General features: G+C 43.1%; 2 protein-coding genes across 15 annotated transcripts in view; both read left to right on the top strand.

Annotated features, from left to right (window-relative positions):
* The first annotated feature begins 382 nt into the window (after positions 1 to 382).
* LOC116386770 (endothelin-2) lies at positions 383 to 3319 on the top strand. Of its 3 annotated transcripts, none has more exons than XM_031853271.1 (5): positions 383 to 542; positions 1291 to 1447; positions 1613 to 1726; positions 2393 to 2458; positions 2830 to 3319. In XM_031853271.1, exons 1-5 carry the CDS (start codon positions 434 to 436, stop codon positions 2978 to 2980), a joined length of 597 nt encoding a protein of 198 aa, XP_031709131.1. In that variant the 5' UTR covers positions 383 to 433; the 3' UTR covers positions 2981 to 3319. The 3 variants fall into 3 exon arrangements, with proteins under 3 accessions (XP_031709131.1, XP_031709130.1, XP_031709132.1); XM_031853270.1 differs by having other exon boundaries at positions 2692 to 3319; XM_031853272.1 differs by lacking the exon at positions 2830 to 3319 and adding an exon at positions 2555 to 2783.
* Positions 3320 to 7930: 4611 nt separating this feature from the next.
* The window catches only part of phactr4b (phosphatase and actin regulator 4b), a 22417-nt gene continuing 11078 nt past the window's right edge, over positions 7931 to 19269 (top strand). For 3 of the 12 annotated variants that reach the window (XM_031853196.1, XM_031853187.1, XM_031853198.1), the window contains exon 1: positions 16619 to 18656. In XM_031853196.1, coding sequence (XP_031709056.1) covers positions 18596 to 18656 — 61 coding nt within the window. In that variant the 5' untranslated portion in view covers positions 16619 to 18595. The other 9 variants (XM_031853197.1, XM_031853189.1, XM_031853194.1 and 6 more) reach the window with 8 other exon arrangements.

Raw genomic sequence — 19269 nt, 5'->3', positions numbered from 1 at the left:
TTGGGATTCAATGCCTCGGTCCTCAGTCACTTTTTAGAGCATATTCATACCAGGATCCCTCTCTCTACTCTAGCATATTAGGTAACTAACTCTTCAGCAGTCCCGATGTCTTCCTCCGTCTCTCTCTTCCTCCCCCTCAAACCTCATGTATAGCAAGAGCAAAGAGATGATTCCTCATTCAAAGGCAAACTGCAAGACATGCATGTCACTCAGCAGGTGACATACAGAGGGGCAACAAAGAATCGCATATTCGTGGAATGTGTCACAGGTTCAAACGCCCTGGGGTCGTACACTGTGGCAAGCATGGCAAGCGGCCACGGGTGGAGCTTTAGGTCATGACATCACGCGAGGGAGGGTAGAGGCATAAGAGAGTGACCGAGCTCAGACACCTGCAGACACATGGCAGCAGCACATCAGACACACAGCTGTATCTATGTGGACAATAGTCTCACTGGAGAGCTTCATCCATCTGCTATCAACTATGTCTTCTCGCACCAGTTCAGTTCTTCTTCTCATCACTCTTTGGGCATCCATGGAGGATGGTGAGTTTATTTAAACTTTACAATTTCATATTATTGTTTTAGTGGACCTTTCCCAGTTATGCTAGAAGAAACAGTGCCAAAAACTTTTGCTATACCTTTTGTGTTGTTAGTCAGCTGTGTAAACTGGGACTCACATATTCATATGTACTCCGGCTTTTGTCTCAGCCACACTGTGCTCTAAGCAGCAACGAGCATCCCTATGTTGGTGCACATGCATGTTTTAGCAAGCACAGAAGCACAGGAAACATGTATTACACAAAAGATGCAAATTTGATCTCAATGAGATTTTATTTACTGTTGCTAAATTGTGACATACAAATTGTAATAGATTCCTGTAATACAAGTACAAGAGTACAAGTGTTAGGAGTGTGGTAGTTGTCCTCAGTTAATGCAGGTTTTTTATCTCAAAAAATAGTTGTAGTCTTTATACTTTGCCTTTTTTGACTGTCTATAATATTTGCAAGAAAGAAAAAGCAAAGTAATTTGTGCATTCCCATCCTGTAAATAAGTCTGTTTGCTGACTGTTAAAGATCAAGAGTAATACATCTGTAAAGAATAGTTGATGAGCTTTTTAATGTTCAAACTTGTAAATTCTATACATAACAGACTGGTGATATAACACATCTATCAGTGTTGTGTTTTGAGAAACCGTAGAAGTGGAAAAGAGCAGAGTTACTTGGTTTGGCTGAGCTGGAGTTGATGCTGCATTTGGATCACTGTTACTGAACGGCTCTTTGTCTCGCATTAGGTCTGAGTCTTCCGGTGATAAAACGGCTAGAAGTGGAGGTCGGTGACGGTGTCCCAACACAGAGAGTGAGGATCAAGCGCTGCGCCTGCAGCAGCCTGCTAGACTCTGAGTGCCACTACTTCTGCCACCTGGATATCATCTGGATCAACACGCCCAGGTGAGCATGAGAGGACGCGATGTATACACACACACACACATGCAGCATACTCACTTTGAGCCAGTGTACAATCAACTGGGCAGGGCTGCATGAAGTATCAAAGAGCAAAGTCTGCAGAATGTTTATATCATGTGCCTGACGCTAAGTATCTCTTTTTCTCTGCAGTAAGACGACAGTTTATGGTCTAGGCAGCGCTCTGTCCCGACGCAGAAGGTCCATTCGCCGCTGCACCTGTGCCGACCTTGATGATCATAACTGTACCAACTTCTGCCATCACAGGTGAGTCGATGCCCAAGCATCCCACGCAGCTATCAAGCATCAGTTGCAGGCCCTTGTTAGTGTTGTATCCCCGATCTGTATGGCCTCCATGTGTGGTTAGTAAAGGCCTGTATTGTGGCCCTTTGTGGAGGACAAGGAGTGGTGCAGCGTAAGGGAACACCTCATTTCACTGCAATGCTAACATGGAATTAAATGTACTGTTATGTGTTCTGTAAGTTCTGCTTGTTGGAGGGTCTGATCAACAAAACAGCACAGCTGAGGCCTGAGGGAGTAGAATAAGCTCATTGGAAGCAATGAAAAACTATGTAGAGAATTTTTCCTAGAAATGTCAACAAACATAATGTCACCACCTAGAGACTGTAGAGAGACTGAGTGACAGGCCGAGACAGGAGGCAGAGCGGGAGGCCAGCGAGGTCTCTTGTTTAAACTGTGACATTGCAGATGTGGTTTACTGTTTTCTTGTAACATAAAACATTTAGTGAGCCCGTAAAGATAAGACTATCAAACACATCCAACACAATAAGGAAATAGTGTTGGATGCTTCTATTTAGGAGAGGTGTTCTTTAACCACAGTAACATCAATAAAACATTTAAAGGGACAAACTGCAATGTCAGGGTGAGTTTCGATTTCAAAAGAACTGGTCATTTTTGTTTCCTTGCGTGCAGTCCTGAAGTCACATCCCAAAAGAGAACTGTGAAGAGAAGTCAACTCAACATACTGAGCAGCCTAAGGTGAGCTTTGAATGATAAGATTGCCTAGAGAAACATACACAATTTCACTTACATTTTGATCATATTTTTGATTGTGTGGCTGAAATTGTCGCTCAGAGCTGCGGCAACGCTTCACCTGATTCAGACAGAGATGAGTCCTTTCAGAGGAAGGGCACTCGCTAAACAATGTGCCAGCTGAGGCAGTGAGAGAATGAGAGCAGCGAGCACCTGAAAAAATGACACTCCTTTGACAGAAAGGGTGGGAAACAAAAGGTTGCTGAAGGATGGTGTCCGACGCGGGAAAGCCCAAAGCGCCACAAAAATGTCTGTTTGTACCCGGGGGTCAAGGGTGGAACATGTGACAGAGTTCTGCAAACATATCATGTAAACAGATGTGGAGGATCATCACTGAGAGGAGCTACTACCACGATAAGAGAGCGCTGCACCTGTGGTCATTTTGGACATTATGGCCGATTGGTCTGTGAGACTCAGGGTGGTTGTCTGTGTGTCACTGCACAGACAGACAGGCAGGCCAGGCACTGACACAGAAGGCTGTGACAGGAAAAAAGGGACATGCATACTGTACATACATGTTCAGGAATTTCTCATATACTGTATTTACTTTTGTAAAACGTATTTATTTTCTTTTATCAATCAATACATTTATTATTTTACAATCTATATAATTACTTTTGTTATGATTGACTTTGCGGATACATGTTGAAAAAAGTTATGTAGTCTACTGAAAGTTGTATTTCTTTATAATAGATTATTGTGTGCAAGTGTATATTAAATATATTAAAATCAAGTCTGTATCTTCGTATCTGTCTGTAGGAGTGTTTTAATGTAAAGATAAATTGAGACTAAAAAGTAAAAAATTGACATCCATCTTGTTTTTGTCCTTTTTTCTAATTTATGGCCTTCTGTTTGCTTTGGAAATGCACACTGCGTAAATAAAGTCCTTACCGCAAAGAAAGTATACGTGAGGGATAATTTGAGGTCAAATAAATCCTTTTAGATGGCTTGTGTGATTCGGTTGTGTGACAAGCAAACACATTTCTGAGTTCAAAAGGAGCCTGAGACGGATGAATGGTCCCGGAATTCAAGGCCCACATTAATAATATGTTTACCTGCTATTCAAAGGGTGCGCAGCCTGTGTTGTCATAAGGATCTGTGGAAAGAATGCAGCGTTTTGTTACTTTGCTCAGGGGGTGAGCAGGAGGAACAAAATGCCCTGTCACCCCGTGTTCCTTTCTGACTGCCTGCGCTGAACATCACGTCCATGCATACCTGAATATGCAAGAAGAGCAGGACCGGCGTTGGAGCCTAGAAAAACAATGAGAGAGGATTCATCTTTAATCTAATGAATAAAGCTGTAGTGAAATAACCACCGCCTCAGACAATATCACATATAGGCTGCCTGCATCCACAGTAGAATAGTGAACAATGTCCGAGACAGTTACGCAATATTCATACTGCAGTCAGCTGTGACATCTCACCTTTACACATTTGTTTAAACGGATTTGCACAGAGTCAGGCTAGCTGTTTCCCACTTTGTCTGGCTAAGCTAGAAGCTGCTGGCTGTAGCTTAACATTTACCGCACAGACACAAGAGTGGGATCAATCTTTCATCTACCCTCTCTTGAACTATTCCATTAAAGAAAGGGTGTTTGACATTTTTGTTGTTGCCTGTCCCTTACTATTATTAACTTGTATTATCTTTTTTAATAATGCTATTATAAAGTTCTGTAACATCCCATTTTGGCATTGTCGTCATAATGTTAACATATTTCAAAGCATGCTCAACCTGACTTGTACATTTTCTTGCTCATTCTTGTCCCCACACTATTCTTTATCATTTACTCCTCTCAACTCTCTTGTTTTAAATAGTCGTGTCCTACACAGCAAAACAGGAAACATGTTCAACATTCATGTCGGTGCAAAAAACAGAGAGGAGAAATGGCAGGAAGTAGCAGTCTGAGGCCATTCTCAGGTCAATCACCGGAAATCACATGGGCCCACTGAGGGGGTTAATGATATTGTGATTCATTTTAAATTGAGGCATTTCTATGTATGTTCTAGTCATCGAGTGGCACCACCAGCAGCAATGAACAATAGTACCCACTCTGTTGTAAAACAAAATAAAGAAATTAAGATTATATGACAAACACACTTATGAATGATTGACTGATGATCTCGGCAGAGAAACCACAGGCTGCCTCAGTGGCAGAACCCTGTCCATGGTGCTGGAATAGGAGAGACTCTATATTCACATTGTGAGCGTGATTTAGTTGAATAGCACTGAATCCTGAAAACGACTCATATGTTGTACCAGTACTGACCCCTGTGGTATATATTTAGCTTAAAATGGTCACGCACATTAGATACAAACCATACTGATTAAACACACTCCGTAAACATTCCTTAAATGCTTTAGTGCTATGTATACTTATTTACTCAAAAGGCATTCTTGTTGGGTCACAGCCAAATGGCATTGACTGTGATTGGTGACACTATATGTTCCCGCTCTCAGAATAGCCCTCTGTATCGTAAATCTTTCCAGCTGAGTGCACGAGGAAAAGACTTCAGCAATAAATCAAGAAAATGATGCTCATGAGGTGAAATGATTGCTTTAAATTCATAAATGATAACGCAGTTAGAGGCACGTTGTCCTTCTCTTGCTCATCATGAGTCATAGGTCGCCTGCCTCGGGCCTTTATGAGTGTTTGTTATAATAAAGGAGTGGGACCTGTTAGGCATCCATAAAGCTTCATAGGCGCCCATTTATCCACAAGTCAGCAAAAGAGTTAAACAATCCTGATGCAGCCAGTGGTCAAATATTCCACAGCTGTTCCCCAAGAATGTGCAGTGCAGCAATAGCCCATGCAGCGTCTCAGCCACCCAAACACACACACACACACACACGCACACACACACACACACGCACACACACACGCGCACACACGCACACACGCACACACGCACACATGCACACAGCTGTTACTGGGGATTTACCATGGGGGTGTTTTTCAACAAGGCTGTACTGAATCATGCAAAGACAAGGGGACCCTATGGTCAAAAACATAAACCAACCCTTACAGCAGAACAAGTGTGTGTTTTACCCTCTACTGTGCATTGCAATGATTCTTTACCACCAGGGCACAAGATCATATTTCATTATGTGAGCTCAGACAGCTGTCTGTCTTGTTCATGTCAGCATCCAAATCCTATGCAGGAACAATCCCTACTGTGCAACACTGTGTGTAACATAGTATAGGGCAAAGTGCAAAGGCTCACTTTGCCCTCGTCATTGCTGTGGGGCACTTCTAGGGAAAGTGCTTGATTTATTTAGTTATGGGTAGTTTATCAGTGATATCAAGTTCACTCAGAGATACCAGCCATACTTAAGCAATATCAGTTGATTAAGGCCTCTTGATAAACACACCCACACACACACACACACACACACACACACACACACAGTGTATATATCTATATTACAAAATGTCAGAATGTATTTATCTGGCTTGTACTGTATTGTATTTGATTTGAATTGTGTATTTCTTGCTACTATTCCAAGTAATCTGAGTTGAATCGAATTAAAAATGTTCAGTCCATCTTACAGGAACACAAAGACAGAGTCATTGGTCACAATGATTTAAAGAATGAACTACAGATAAATAATGTATATCTAAAATATAAATGTTGACTTGCACATATATACACTGTATATGCAGTGTCATGCTGTGGATTCCTCAGTCTAAACATTTCTAACTCAACATCTGATCATCATAGTTATTTCATCACATTTTCTTCAGATACTTGGTTTTCCATTGTGGTCTATTTCCTCCATTTACCAAAGAATATGATAAATTGTCAAATCATAATTGTTTTAATATTGTATTCACATTAAAACAAGCTTTGAAAATTCCAGTGCGGACACTTTATCTGAGATCATTTCTTATCTCAAACATAGTGTGCAGATATCTATTCTACCAGTTTGAGCTTTTTTGATACTTTGAGGTGGTTATCCTGCATTTATCTCAAACATTATGAAATATGTATCAGCTAAACTATGGAACCAGGAAGACTCCAGATATAGTGCTGCTGCTGCTGCTGCTGTGTATTTAAGTGTACCATCGGCTTCCTCAGTTGAAATTTGTTCAGCAGACGCTCACAAAAAAGATTTAATTGGTATTGGTTTTCCCTGTTGGATCAAAATGCTTCCTTGTGTTACTCTTTGTGATATCTAAAGAACTTAAATTATCCAGATTTTGGTCTAATAAATCATCCGTGGATGAGCTAGTCCTAAAAATAACCTCTAGATCTTTCAATTGCACCGATACACGCTGGTATTTATGATGAAGTAAAAGACACCGTACTGTTGTTTTGGAGCTAAATCATTGGAGAAGCATGCTATCACTGTAGTTGGCCAGTAGATGGCATCTGGCTGCTAGAAACTCAGACTAGAACAGATCTCTCACTCTCATATAAAACATTTATAAAAAATGTAGTCATATGTTGATGTTGCTCCTACAACATCAACATATGACTACATTTTTCATTTGTCACCTGATGACATCACCTTATTGAATACTTGCTGCTCTGTTTTACGGCTTTAGGAAACTGTCATTTATGTTTGTAGATGTACTAAATATATCCAAAAAAACAATGGAAGAGCAGAATGTCTGTTTTATTTTTTCCCCTTAAAATACTGCATGTGCGTTAACAACAGAATCAATACTTGTATATGTTATTTACCAATAACGCTCAATACTTTATCTGAATGCAATACTTTTAATGGACTAGTTTGACATTAAGGTATTGCTATTTTCACAGAAAGAAATTATACTTTATCCACCAAAGTAGCGCAGTAAGTCAGTGGCTTCCTACATGGGAAAACCTCCCAGAAACCTTTGAAAGCCTGTTTAGGAAGCTGAAGAAGAGTTCATATGTATTCTTCATGTCAGTATAATAAGAGTTATTTCAGGATATTTTGATTATGAATTAAAAATAGATAAAAAATGTAACACAACATAATTCAGTTTTTTTTCATATTGTGCATTGAACGTCATGTAGATTGGTTGTGGTCTGCTATGTTTATACACATCTAAATTAAATGAAGCTGTCAGTCACTGTGAGTTTATCAAAAGCAAACTGTAGTTGTGCTGTTTTTTTCTAATTTGATCCCAATAAAGCTTATGATTTGAAGTTGATTATGATTCAAGTAACGACAGCAGGCGCTATTTCAGGATTACATTTGGGAGCTATTTTTTATATACATAATAAAATGATGGGTAAGCTATAGGAGGGGGAAAGTGATTATCACGGTGGGAAAATATAACGGAATGCGCCTCCACCCCCCCTTCCCACCCCAGATCAATGCAATGCAATGCGTGGTGGGTACTGAAGTCTTCCCGGCACAAAGAAGAGCCGTGTTCCCAATGCCCACAGAGGAGCTACAGCTTCCACCGAGAACTACCGTTACCGAGATGCCCAGCTCGGGATGGTTTCCGGTAAGTGCGTAAAGTGTTTGGACCGGGGCAGTGGAAGAGGGGGATAGTGTGAGGTGAGGAAATGACCGGGCTGCTATTTTTAAATCGTTTGTAACTAATTTCAAAGGAGGAGGTGCAGGAGGGTGAGTCGGGAGAGAGGTACTTGATGTCTGATGTCACGGGGGAGCAAATGCACTACTGACTGCGTTTGGAGGGAAGATTCCTCCGCAGACAATAACCTAAGTTGCGCTCCAACTTGGCCGACACAAAACAAGCCGGCATGCCGAGTAAATTGAACGTTTACAGAGTAGCATTACATGCAAATAGCTTCATTTCCTGCACACTATGGGTGCCATAGGTTAAAGGTGTTTGTTCTGATTTGTTTTCGCTGAAATCATTGCTGCCGTTTACCACTGAAACTCCATTTTCCACTGATCTCTGCACAGGCGTCCATGCACAACAAAGGATGCGTGTGATCTCCGGGATGTAGATGGTGTGTGTCGATGTTTGTAGTCGGATGACTGTCAGTTGGATGCACCTTAAAAGGTCTGTATGCCGTTTTGTTTGTCTTTACGCTTTGTCATGTTGTGGGAAAAGACATGTCCAGGCCTCTAGAAACGCTTTCCTCTGGCATGTGTTATTCTGTCTGCACTGCAGCCATCAGTAAGGAGATGCTGCTAGAATGGGAAAACTGGACACTTTACTCAAATCAAATGAAATTACTCTTAAATTGTAGCTTCATTTTGTAGGCGCAGGATTACACACGGCTTTAACGATAGAAGCCCTCTGCTTCAAAGTAGGCTAATAATAAGCTAATTTAAAATGTTGACAAATGGATATGTAGCCTACCTCGAGTGCTATCTGCATTTTTGTGAAAAGCAAGTAATTGAAAAATATCAACAACCGTAAATCCATGCATAACAAATCACACTTTACTTGATTTTGTTTATTTAAATCGTGTTATGTACAAAACGTAGCAAAAATGCGTTCTGTGACTTTTATTTTGAAGCGTCTGACCGGAAGTTACCGTGCTCGTTGAGGCTGGCTTGACTTGTGCTCTACTCTCTGTCGCTCATCAACATCTTGAGTCCACTGGCGCGAGATCCGCTCGCGGAGAGGGAGGCAGGTCGACGTAGGAAGCCCTTCACAACACTACTTCGGTTTCCTCCTTCTGCCGGGAGGAACAGCTGTTTTAATGTGATGCTTTTCACGCGATAGACCGAGTCAACCTCTCAGGTAACTTACAAACCTTGCCTCAGGAAAGGAAGCGGTCAAGTAATAGCCGGTCTAATCTCGGCGATACAATTATAAATCAGCGCTCCATTTAAATCTAATTAGGGCACGGTGTGTTCGGGCAAAGATGGAAGACGTGATACGCTCGCCTGTTCGTCCTCACAGAGAAATTGTGGAGATGGTAGACTGCAAATTTAGAAAAAAAAACATTTTCATGGTTAAGTCACTCCTTGTTGACTAAGGAGAGTGGATTTCCTCAAGGACATTATCTGCTATGGGATGCCACAAAGAACCATCAGCAATTCATTCACATAGTAGGCTCACACACTTTTTGACAGGAAAAGCTACAGACAGAAGTGTGTGTTCTCAACAGGCATAACAAGTGTGTGTGTGTGTGTGTGTGTGTGTGTGTGTGTGTGTGTTGTTTTAAGTCTGTTGTATTTATTCCAATGAGTGTCCACATGAATAGCTTATTCGTGAACCATAGCACATCTGGCCCATGTGAGATGCAGAACGCCTGGCTAATAGTCTGGTCAGGTCCTCTCCCTCTTGAACCTTCTCCTATATGCAGTAACATGCATTACCTCTCGTTCCATCTGCCCGTGGCGTAATAGCTCCTGAAGTTAATTTTCTCTTCCCAGGAAATGCTGCCTCATGGCTTGTGTTATAGCTCCATCCACTTCCCATTGGAAGCCCCCCCCCCATCCTTTAATGGGCCATTGAGAGGCAACCACCGATGGTTAAGCTGTCAGCTGGGCCTGATTGAATCAGTTAGACCACAGATGAGACTGAGCCGTGCCTGAGATTCCTCCGAAGCTCTCAGCCCCCCCCTCTCTCCCCTCACCGGGCAGGGAGAAGACGTGATAGCCTCTAAGGGGGAGATGTGAGAATGTTGATGCTTGTTGTGTATGCTCACTTACCTTCAGTGTCAGTGAAGATGCATTGTGTTGCATGGTGGTAAGTCGTCCCTGCAGTGCAGCAGCAGTCTGCACACACAGGTGGAGGGACTCTGACAAAGAAAAGTTTAGCAAAGGCGAGGAGCATTTTGGGCTCCTTGTAAAGAAAAAAAAAAAAAGAAGTGGGCCAGCGGTCCCTGTGGTGGTGAATGATGCTTTTCTGGGGCAGGCTCGGTGATGACGCTCACCCGGCCCGGATTGGGAACAGACACCCTTGTCCGTCCATTCTGGAGAGCGGTGCGGACACTGTGCTGCTCGGGTACACTCTGCAGAGCGGTCCAACAGAGGGGCTGCAGGTCTGACTTTGCTTTCCAAACAGCAGACACTTTTGTTTTCCTGATCTGCACTATCTATGATTGATACCTCTCTGGAGCAGGCCTGTAAGTATGCTTCAGCTCACCTGACTCAGGACCCACTGCTGTTAAATCAGTTATGCACCATCTCGGTGTTACTTGTAACTTCACTTGAAAGTCTTTAAGTGTGGATTCAATGACTTTCCTCCACTGACTTGGTGGCTTTTTGTGCACCAAAACTCTTGCTCTGGATAGAGAAGCGCGCTGCTATTTACGGATGGCATAAACCCGGCCAGCTGCTGCCGCTTCCTCTCCCATCGTCATTGAATCAGCGCTATAGTGCTGTGCGTTATACAGTCGGGACGTCTAGGCGGTCTGTAGCGGCTGCTTTCACATACCTGAATGGTGGCTCCTATTCCTATTCAGTGTGTTTGTGGCAAAGAAGAAGACAAAATCCTAATTGTCATCATCCAGGAAAAGGATGTGTGGGTTCGTCCCGATTGTATAGAGTTGCAGAAGTGACGGATGAGGTGGGGCGATAACTTTCTGACTCATTTATTTGCTCTTCTGTCTCCAGCTGGGTATTTGTGTCATTAATTGGTCGCGTGTGTCAATGTCTTCCTCGATTTGTTCTCGCGACGCTGTGAAGTGACTCGCGGCGCGGCTGTCGTACAGCTTCACACATAATAGATTTTGTGACGCGACAGAGGGTCCTGCGCTGTTTGGACACACTCGTCACTTTGGTATTGATCAGTTCCTCGCATCAGAGAGCAGGGAGAGGGTTAACGACTAAAGGGAAGTAGGCCATCAACATACCTTTTTTTTTTATGGGCACATTCTGAGACTGTGAGCGTGACAGAAGCAAGTGAAACAGGGCAAAATGTATCTACTTAAGCCAGTTTTAGGTTGTACTTAACATGCAGTGGCGCGTGCGAATGTTATGCATACATAACATATTAGGCTGTGACTTAAATGGTGGAACATTCTCAGTATTTGCAGCTCTACCCCCTCACTGCCTCAAAATCCGCTCATACTTTCAGACAACCAAAGATATTTTTCCTCTTTCCCCGGACAGAGCCAAGCGCTCTCACCACTCTGCTCGATTTATTTTTGAGTCAACCAGCCAAGTCTGTGGCGCTGGGCGCGAGTGTAAAACACTTCATCTTTGACCGCGAATGCATCTGCCTCCTCTCGGTGGTGTCCGGCTTCTCCGTTCTGTTTGGAACGACTGTACGGTTTAAACTTTGGTGCTTTAAATCCCATTTTAGACGATAAGATGCACTTTATTGTCCAGCAGGCAGGATTATTGGCCAGTTTGATGTCTAAATGTCGTTACTCGGGCTTCTTCTTTTGAGAGGGAAGTTGATCTTTGACCCTGCCGGTAAATGGGTCTGGAAGAGGAACAGAGAAGAATGCTATGACACAGTAAATATGTGTATAGGTGCACCATTTCTAAGCTTACATGTCTATCCGCCAGTCACACATGTGCCTTGGACAGATGCCGCTCTACGTCATGGCAAACCATTGATCCTCGGTAACATTAATAGTCTTGTCTTAGGGCCTCCTGTGGCCTGGACGCCGTCACAGAGTCCGAAGCTGCTGTTGCTCTTATCTGGCCAATCGCCGAAAACGATGTTTGCCAGCAAGACGAGAATGCTGCATTTTAGTTAGACCAGTAATTCGCCGAAATGTAAGCTGTAACCCGGAGGCCCGGTAGACCACCAGAAGGATTACTTTGCATTGAGATCCATCAGTGCTGTTGAGAGAGGAACTGGAGGAGTTTTGTGGGTAGTTATAAACGGCATCTCTTTTTTTCTTGTGTCATTTACATTTTTGGTTTCTCGTGCAAAGCAGATGTCCATGCATGTTTTTCTCGACCGCCCAAAAAGACGTTTTATTGCCAAGAACGGTCAACTTGTGTGTGTTATGATGCTGTGAAGGTTTTTTTTTTGTTTAAACGATCAATCGGTTCTGTAAAGTCTAAATAGTGTAAAATGGGAATCTCAGTTCCTCAGAGCCCGAGGTGATGCCTTAAAATAACTTGGATGTTAAAGCTACAATCCTAGCAGTCATGTCTCATCCTCTTTTCTCTGGGAACTGACGAGAGCAGATGTTGATATTTCCATCCTCAATAAATATATGCAACAGGTCCAGTAGGTGCAAGATAGTAGAGTTTGCTCATTTTCTCATTTTCTGTTCTGAGAAGCTTTTGTACTCCAGTTTTAAGTTGTACTGAAAGCAGCTTCTGTCGGCCTCCTCTCTGAGTGAAAGCACAGCTGACTGTTCCCCCGCTCTGCTGCTCTCTGCCCCGCGGCTCCATCAGTCTGCTTTGTGTTTCTTTTATACTCAAATGAAGAAACACTACTTGTTAGGTATCTGCTTTGCCAGCTCAGTCGGTAACTATAACAATCAATGGCAAAGTGTTTTTTTTGCGATACGTAAATTGCCCACTTCAGATACTTAAACGGGATACGTTGTGGTTGTGAAGTGATGCACTCGTGTTTTAATTACATTATTGAGTGTTTTGACTTTTTCCCTGTGACTAGTTTGAAACGAGAGCCAGGGAAGCGTTCTCCCACCAGACTTTAACACCATCAGCGTGACGTAACGCATATCATTTCACACTTCAGTCATCCACTTCTGAGCGTGACTGTAGCATCGTTGTCTTTTTTTAGCTGACCGGAGTCTGCCGTAGTCCATCTACTACAAGCTCTACCAAACTGTGTGTGTGTTCTCAGATGTATTGTCCCGCTGCAGCTTTATGTTGTGTCTTCGTTGTTTCGTCTGCTTCACGCTTCCTCCGAGTGCACACGCTCTCAAATACGTACGAGGGAATGTGGATTATTTTGTTGCGTCTTCTGGTTGAAGCTCGATCTCCACGCCGTAGGCTTTTAGACCTTTTCACGCAGCATTGTGCTCTATCAACATACTATCGAAATGAAGATCACACTTTTAAGACTGACTGTGATCTCATCCTTTTTGTTTTTCTTTCATCAGAGGGGTGAAGATGGGTAGAGCTGCCATCTGAAGCATGCTGGAGACCTGAACAGATGCTGGTACACTGCTGCTGAGGACCTCAACCACCCCGTCCCACCCATGACTTTCTATAGTGTATGTCTACACATTTATTTATTTATTTATTTATTTATATATATATATATATATATATTCACACAAATGAATGATACTAAGGTCAGTTATAATGAATGCCACATGCATCCTATTGAACGATGAATAACCACAGCTGTTACGTTTTGGAGAATTTCTTTATGTGTAATAAACATTTCAGCTGCTATACACACTGTCAATGGTAAAAATACACATTATATCTAAAATGGTAAACGCTGTACCAGTCATTTCTATAAGCAATAAATACAAGTATATTAAAGTATAATCTAGTGATACATCTATGATAGGAATACTGTATTTATACTTTACTGTATTTATGTGATTTATTTCAGCTGAGTAGAAGTTACTACACATGGTTTGATTTTAAATTTGGCATGAAAGTCGTCGGGGATCATTGGGTTCATCTTTGCCAGATCACTTTAAGTTCGATGCTTCAGATAATTTTATACTGAAAAGATTAATTATGGCTTATTTTGAATTTTAATTGAAATCATTTAAGGCCAAATATCTCATGATTCCAAGACCACAGTGTTGATGTTTTTTGGAGCATCACTTGCAAACATATTTGAGGAAACACTGAGTTGCTGCTGCACTGGTTTAACTAGTGTGTCTCAGCTCACTTCTCAACCTGCTGTTGATGCTCCAACTGTTGTTTTTCAGGAGCCGTTGACCGGTGTGCCTCAAACTCTGTAATGGAAAATCGTGGTGAGTACCAAGTTGCCCGTTGTGGTTTGTTAAGTGCGGTGTTAACGCTGTGGATCCACTCAACTATACGTCCACTGTTTATGGGGTCTGTCTAGTCTCTGTACGTTTTATGAGCTCCTCCGCCAAACATCTCAAACTTGGGGCCTGATTGAGGATCAGTTTCCCCTCCCAAAACTTGGCTTCTCTGGGACTACTCCCTGGTTGGCATAAGTCCGTGTGATTCATTGTTAAATCGGTTTAACCGTGACCTGCAGGTCTTCAGTTCACCAGTTCCCTTTTGTAAAAATAAACAGGCAGTTAAAAAGCCCAAATGTTCATAGCCTAAACCTTCCCTCGTGACTATCACTTCCTGTGGCTTCTTCATAATAACAGCACTACAAGACTGAAAAACATCTACAGGTGTGTTATTAGTGTTGCGTTTCTATTAAAGCAATAGTTACACACTTGGGGTAATATGGTTATTATAACTATATGTGATTTATTTAATCAGTTTAATAAAAAAAAAACAATACAAAATGACAGCTTGTTGTTTTACAGGCGTGCACTTCCTGGTGGAGTTTGTTACCTTTGGACAGAGCCAGGCTAGCTGTTTCCCCCTGTTTCTAGTCTTTGTGCTAAGCTAAGCTAAGCTCAATAGCTGCTGGCGGTAGCTTCAAATTTATCGTTCAGACACGAGAGTATACTAACGATAATAAACCATGTCCTTACAGAAAATGATGAAGCATATGTTAAAATGTTTGAAAAAAAATACAAATTATCCATCATAAATGAGACTCGCAGCAGTGACCCATAACTTCATAGCTCCATACTGTGTGTGTGTGTGTGTGTGTGTGTGTGTGTGTGTGTGTGTGTGTGTGTGTGTGTGTGTGTGTGTGTGTGTGTGTGTGTGTGTGTACCTGCCTCAGTCTGTGTGCCTACTGAAGTAGCCTGGCCCAGTCTGTTATCCAGGTCAGGTTCTGGGCTCATGCGGATTGGCTCAGCTCTCCCTGGAAGCCGGCCCGGTGTGGAGGCTGTATTTGGGGCACAGGGAGAGAAAAGGAACGCCGTCGAACACACTAGCTCTCCATCTTTAGAAACAGCTTGAGATGCCGCCAAACGCTCAGAAAACTCTGATCTATGGAGGCATAATGACGCAGCTCAATGCTCTGGATTCCTCTGAGGAGCAGTCAGACCTAAGACACAAACCTCAAAAGGAATCAAAGCTCTAATTCAGGGGTCCAGTCTGCGCTCCCTCCTTTCTTCTAGTTTAGAGAAAGCTGTCTCTTTTTCTCTCTCTCTCTCTCTCACTCTCTCTCACTCTCTTCTAGCCCCAAACAGGACAGCTCTCCTTGGCAAACATGTTTCAAAGTCATGCTAATACCTCCCAAGACTGTTCAAATTGTGATAAGAGACTTGGAGATGTGCATAAAATGGTGTCTGGGGGGTGAGCGGCATGATAAACACCCTGTGTCGGTTCTAAAAAACAGTATTCTTAGCTTAATAATAGAGTTCAATTCATGCTGGATATGGAAACAACAGCAGCAACAACGGTCAGATCGACTTGAGATCCATCATTCCCATGTCCCAAAAAAGTCATGTCTTTTCTACTGATTGAGGGCGTTGATTCATCTTCAGCTCCATCCTTCAAGTCCAGACTAACTTTAAGCTTTTTGCTTGTCGGGTTAGATGCGTCACTCATTTAGGAATGGCTTATACAGACTCTGTCTAACTCTAGCTCCTGTTCTCATTGTCATCTCAGCGCCAGCAAGGCAAGAAAATACTAACACCAACATGTGAGGCAGAGGATTGTTTTCAAAGCACACAATGTGGTCTGAGGTTTTGAGTCTCGCTCTTCTGTTTCTGGATCAGTGTTAAAAGTCCTTGTTCTCTTGAGACCCGCTGCACCACTTAGCATACATTGCACTGGACGTGCATTACTGGAAGCACACATTGTACCACATACCACACGCTAAATTGAAAACACAACTTGTCTTTCTCCCAGGAATGGTAGGCATCTTTCAGTGAATGTTGACCTGTGCTGCGAGCCAAGGAGGGAGGGTCAGTGAGCAAGGGAGGGAGGGAGGCAAACTCCTGGAGGGAGGGAAGGTCCTAAGGAGATTGCAGGAGGGACGGACAGACGGACGGACGGGGGGGGACTGAACTGAAAGGCATAGAGGACGGATAGACGAGGGAAACACAGAAAAGACCTGAGGTAGAAGAGACCAGGGGACTTTGTTGAAGGAGGAAGGCAGGTGCGGCTGTCCGGTGTAGTGTGCACATTTCTGGGTGCAGGACAGGTAGGGGCCCCTTAGGGGCTGGATCATGGGACAGAGCCTTCGTGTGGAGACCCCGGCTCAGGACCCACAACAACACAACAATGGCGGTGAGGTTCTGGACTCACTCATGCACTCTGTGTGTATTTTGACACAGTCGTGCGTTCCTCAGCAGCAAGAAACACGGCATGAAATGAGTTTTTCAATGAATTAAAGCGTAGAGGGGAGATAAGGGTTGGAGATTGTATAATCAAGTGTGCACAGACTCCTTTCTCTCCGCCCCCTCCTTCACTTTCAGCACCACAAGGAATGTTAAATAACCGGGATCATGTGGATGAATCTCAGCTGTGTTTTTACACACTCATGTGTTGCGCACTTATTTTCTTATGTTACGGCGCACAAGAAAGGTATTTTCTCTGTAAATTTAGATATTGAAAATACTTATTTTCTATTATTGGAAATAGAGATTGTAGCTGATTCTGAGAGATTTTACATAATTTTGGATTGATTCTCAATTTTTCCCCTTTTGATTATTGTACTTTTTTATATTACAGAGTAAAACCTACGGACAGAATTCATCTTTAATTATAGATCTTGACCGTGGGTTAAGTAGAAAGTAGTGATTTTGTAGGACAGATGAAAACATTGCTTATCTTAAACAGCAACAACAAACTTCATTCGATATACTCTTACTATGCTATTTGGTTTTAAATGGTTGAATGGTTTCAGGGCACATAAGAAGAAATCGCAGTTATTATAACCTCTTTTTGTGGCGTCAGTTAAGTAGATTAAAATGTATTATGTGACCTGGCAAGTGTTATAATGAGGTTGGAGGTATTTCCTAAACCATTGCGCCCCGTGGAAGGTGGTGTCTTATGTAAGTGATCAGGATGCCTTTTGCTAGCGGATTGGCTAAAAGGCCGGGTCCTTTTTAAAACAACAATCTCCTTTAACCACATGCTCACCTGACCAGGCCTGCCATGACTCATTGAATCATGAGGTTAGAGGGAAATCTGGCCTCTCTGGGAGATGTTTCAGAGAGTGGTAGGTGTGGCTCTAGGATGGAGTACGTCAGAGGAACACACACACACACACGGTGTCACACACCCCCATGTTTCCTGACTGGTTCCTTATCTTGGCACAGCTCCTGATTACAGAGCATGACTACTTAAGTTCTGTTTCTGGCCTTGTTCTGAATGGAAATGGGTTTTGTATCATCAAGACGTTTAACGGTCAGAATATGAATTAGTTTCAATGTGTTGCACGTTTCAGCGCCGTGTTTCCATGAGCGGGCTGTGTTGTTGAGTTTGAGGGGAAGAGGTTGTCTTTGTTCTCAGTCACAGAATCAGGGTGGAGTGCTGTTTCCTCCCTGTGTTTCCAGGCTGCCCCCCCCCCCCTCCAGAACCCCTGTACTTTTTCTCTCTTTGTAGCTCTTTTGTACCCTTTACTCCCACTCTCACAGTCACACACAGCTGGAGTGCCACCACACACCAGACCTCTCCTCACTAGAGCTGAAACTACGACATGTCGGGAGAGTTTCCCTCTGTATCTGTGAAGAATCCTTCTGAGTGGATCCACAGCTCTCTTGAATGCGATAACCGAATTGGATGTACCGTACTTTTTCTCCTGTGTCGGTGGATTGACACATTTTATAATCGGGCATCCCCGGCTAATGAGCAAAGTCAGTCGTCTCTTTCAAATAGATGCCTGCTGCATGGGCTGAGTCCACTGCGATCGTCATCTCTGCAGTGCTGTGGAGTGTGCGGGCCTGGCACAGGCAGCTCTTACCCTGCTTCACTGGCTTCAGCTTGAGCCACTGTGTCAGAGGCTCCTCTGACGGAGCAGTCCGCTGTGTGAGAACCTCAGTTCTGGATCGCAAGCTGCCTTGAGCAATGCTTAATCTGGATGTTATGGCAGCTGGTCTGAATCCTCCGATTTCTACCTTGCCAAGATAAGCTGGATTTCCACGGTGCGGACATGTCCCTTGAACCCGGAGCCTCTTTGCTGTAGTTTCAAACAGCTCTCTACAACTTGTCTTTCAGGCCTTTTTTTATTGGGATACAGGACAGTCCATTTGAAGGCTTCCTGCTTCCCAATGGCATGCTGTTTCAAGTCCCGCCACCATGGAAGCTGGACGCTTAACAACCCTCTTCCAGGTAGACTAGTGTGTGGTTTTTGAAAGGCTTGTCAAAATTGTAACTTTACAGGACATAACAACAAAGCCTGGCTTATGAATTAGCAGTAGTGCTTGAATTTGTACTGTTATGATTTGAACTGTTTCGGACGTTTTTCCGGCGGTCAGGCCTTTAACTATGTAAGCATTTGGTTCAAATTTTACCCCACCAGCAGCATTGATGTAGCAGTGTGGAGTAGCGGTTAAAGACTCTGTCCTTCAGCTGCAAAAAATGGTTTGAATCCTGTGTCAGCAACCATCTAGTATGCTAAAATGTCCTGTAGCAAGATACTGAAACTCTGCCAGCTGCTGGTCCATAGCGAACCCTGGTGTGTGTGTGTGTGTGTGTGTGTGTGTGTGTGTGTGTGTGTGTGTGTGTGTGTCACACGAAGAGTCAGTTTCCACCGAGCAATGATATTATAGTTGTTATTATGTCCCCTACCTTCTTGATTGGACTGCTATGTATGACACATCAGCACTGTGGGTATTGTATGTGAGCATATTGTTGTGGTAATCAGACTGCGAGGCATTATTGTTGCAGAGACTTCCTGTGTGTGTGTGTGTGTGTGTGTGTGTGTGTGTGTGTGTGTGTGTGT

This window comes from Anarrhichthys ocellatus, unplaced genomic scaffold (assembly GCF_004355925.1).
Source record: "Anarrhichthys ocellatus isolate YVR2014 unplaced genomic scaffold, GSC_Weel_1.0 scaffold13, whole genome shotgun sequence".
In the NCBI taxonomy this organism is placed as follows: domain Eukaryota; kingdom Metazoa; phylum Chordata; class Actinopteri; order Perciformes; family Anarhichadidae; genus Anarrhichthys; species Anarrhichthys ocellatus.
The sequence above is the reverse complement of the archived record's forward strand: the minus strand, read 5'-3'. Positions and strand labels throughout refer to the sequence as shown.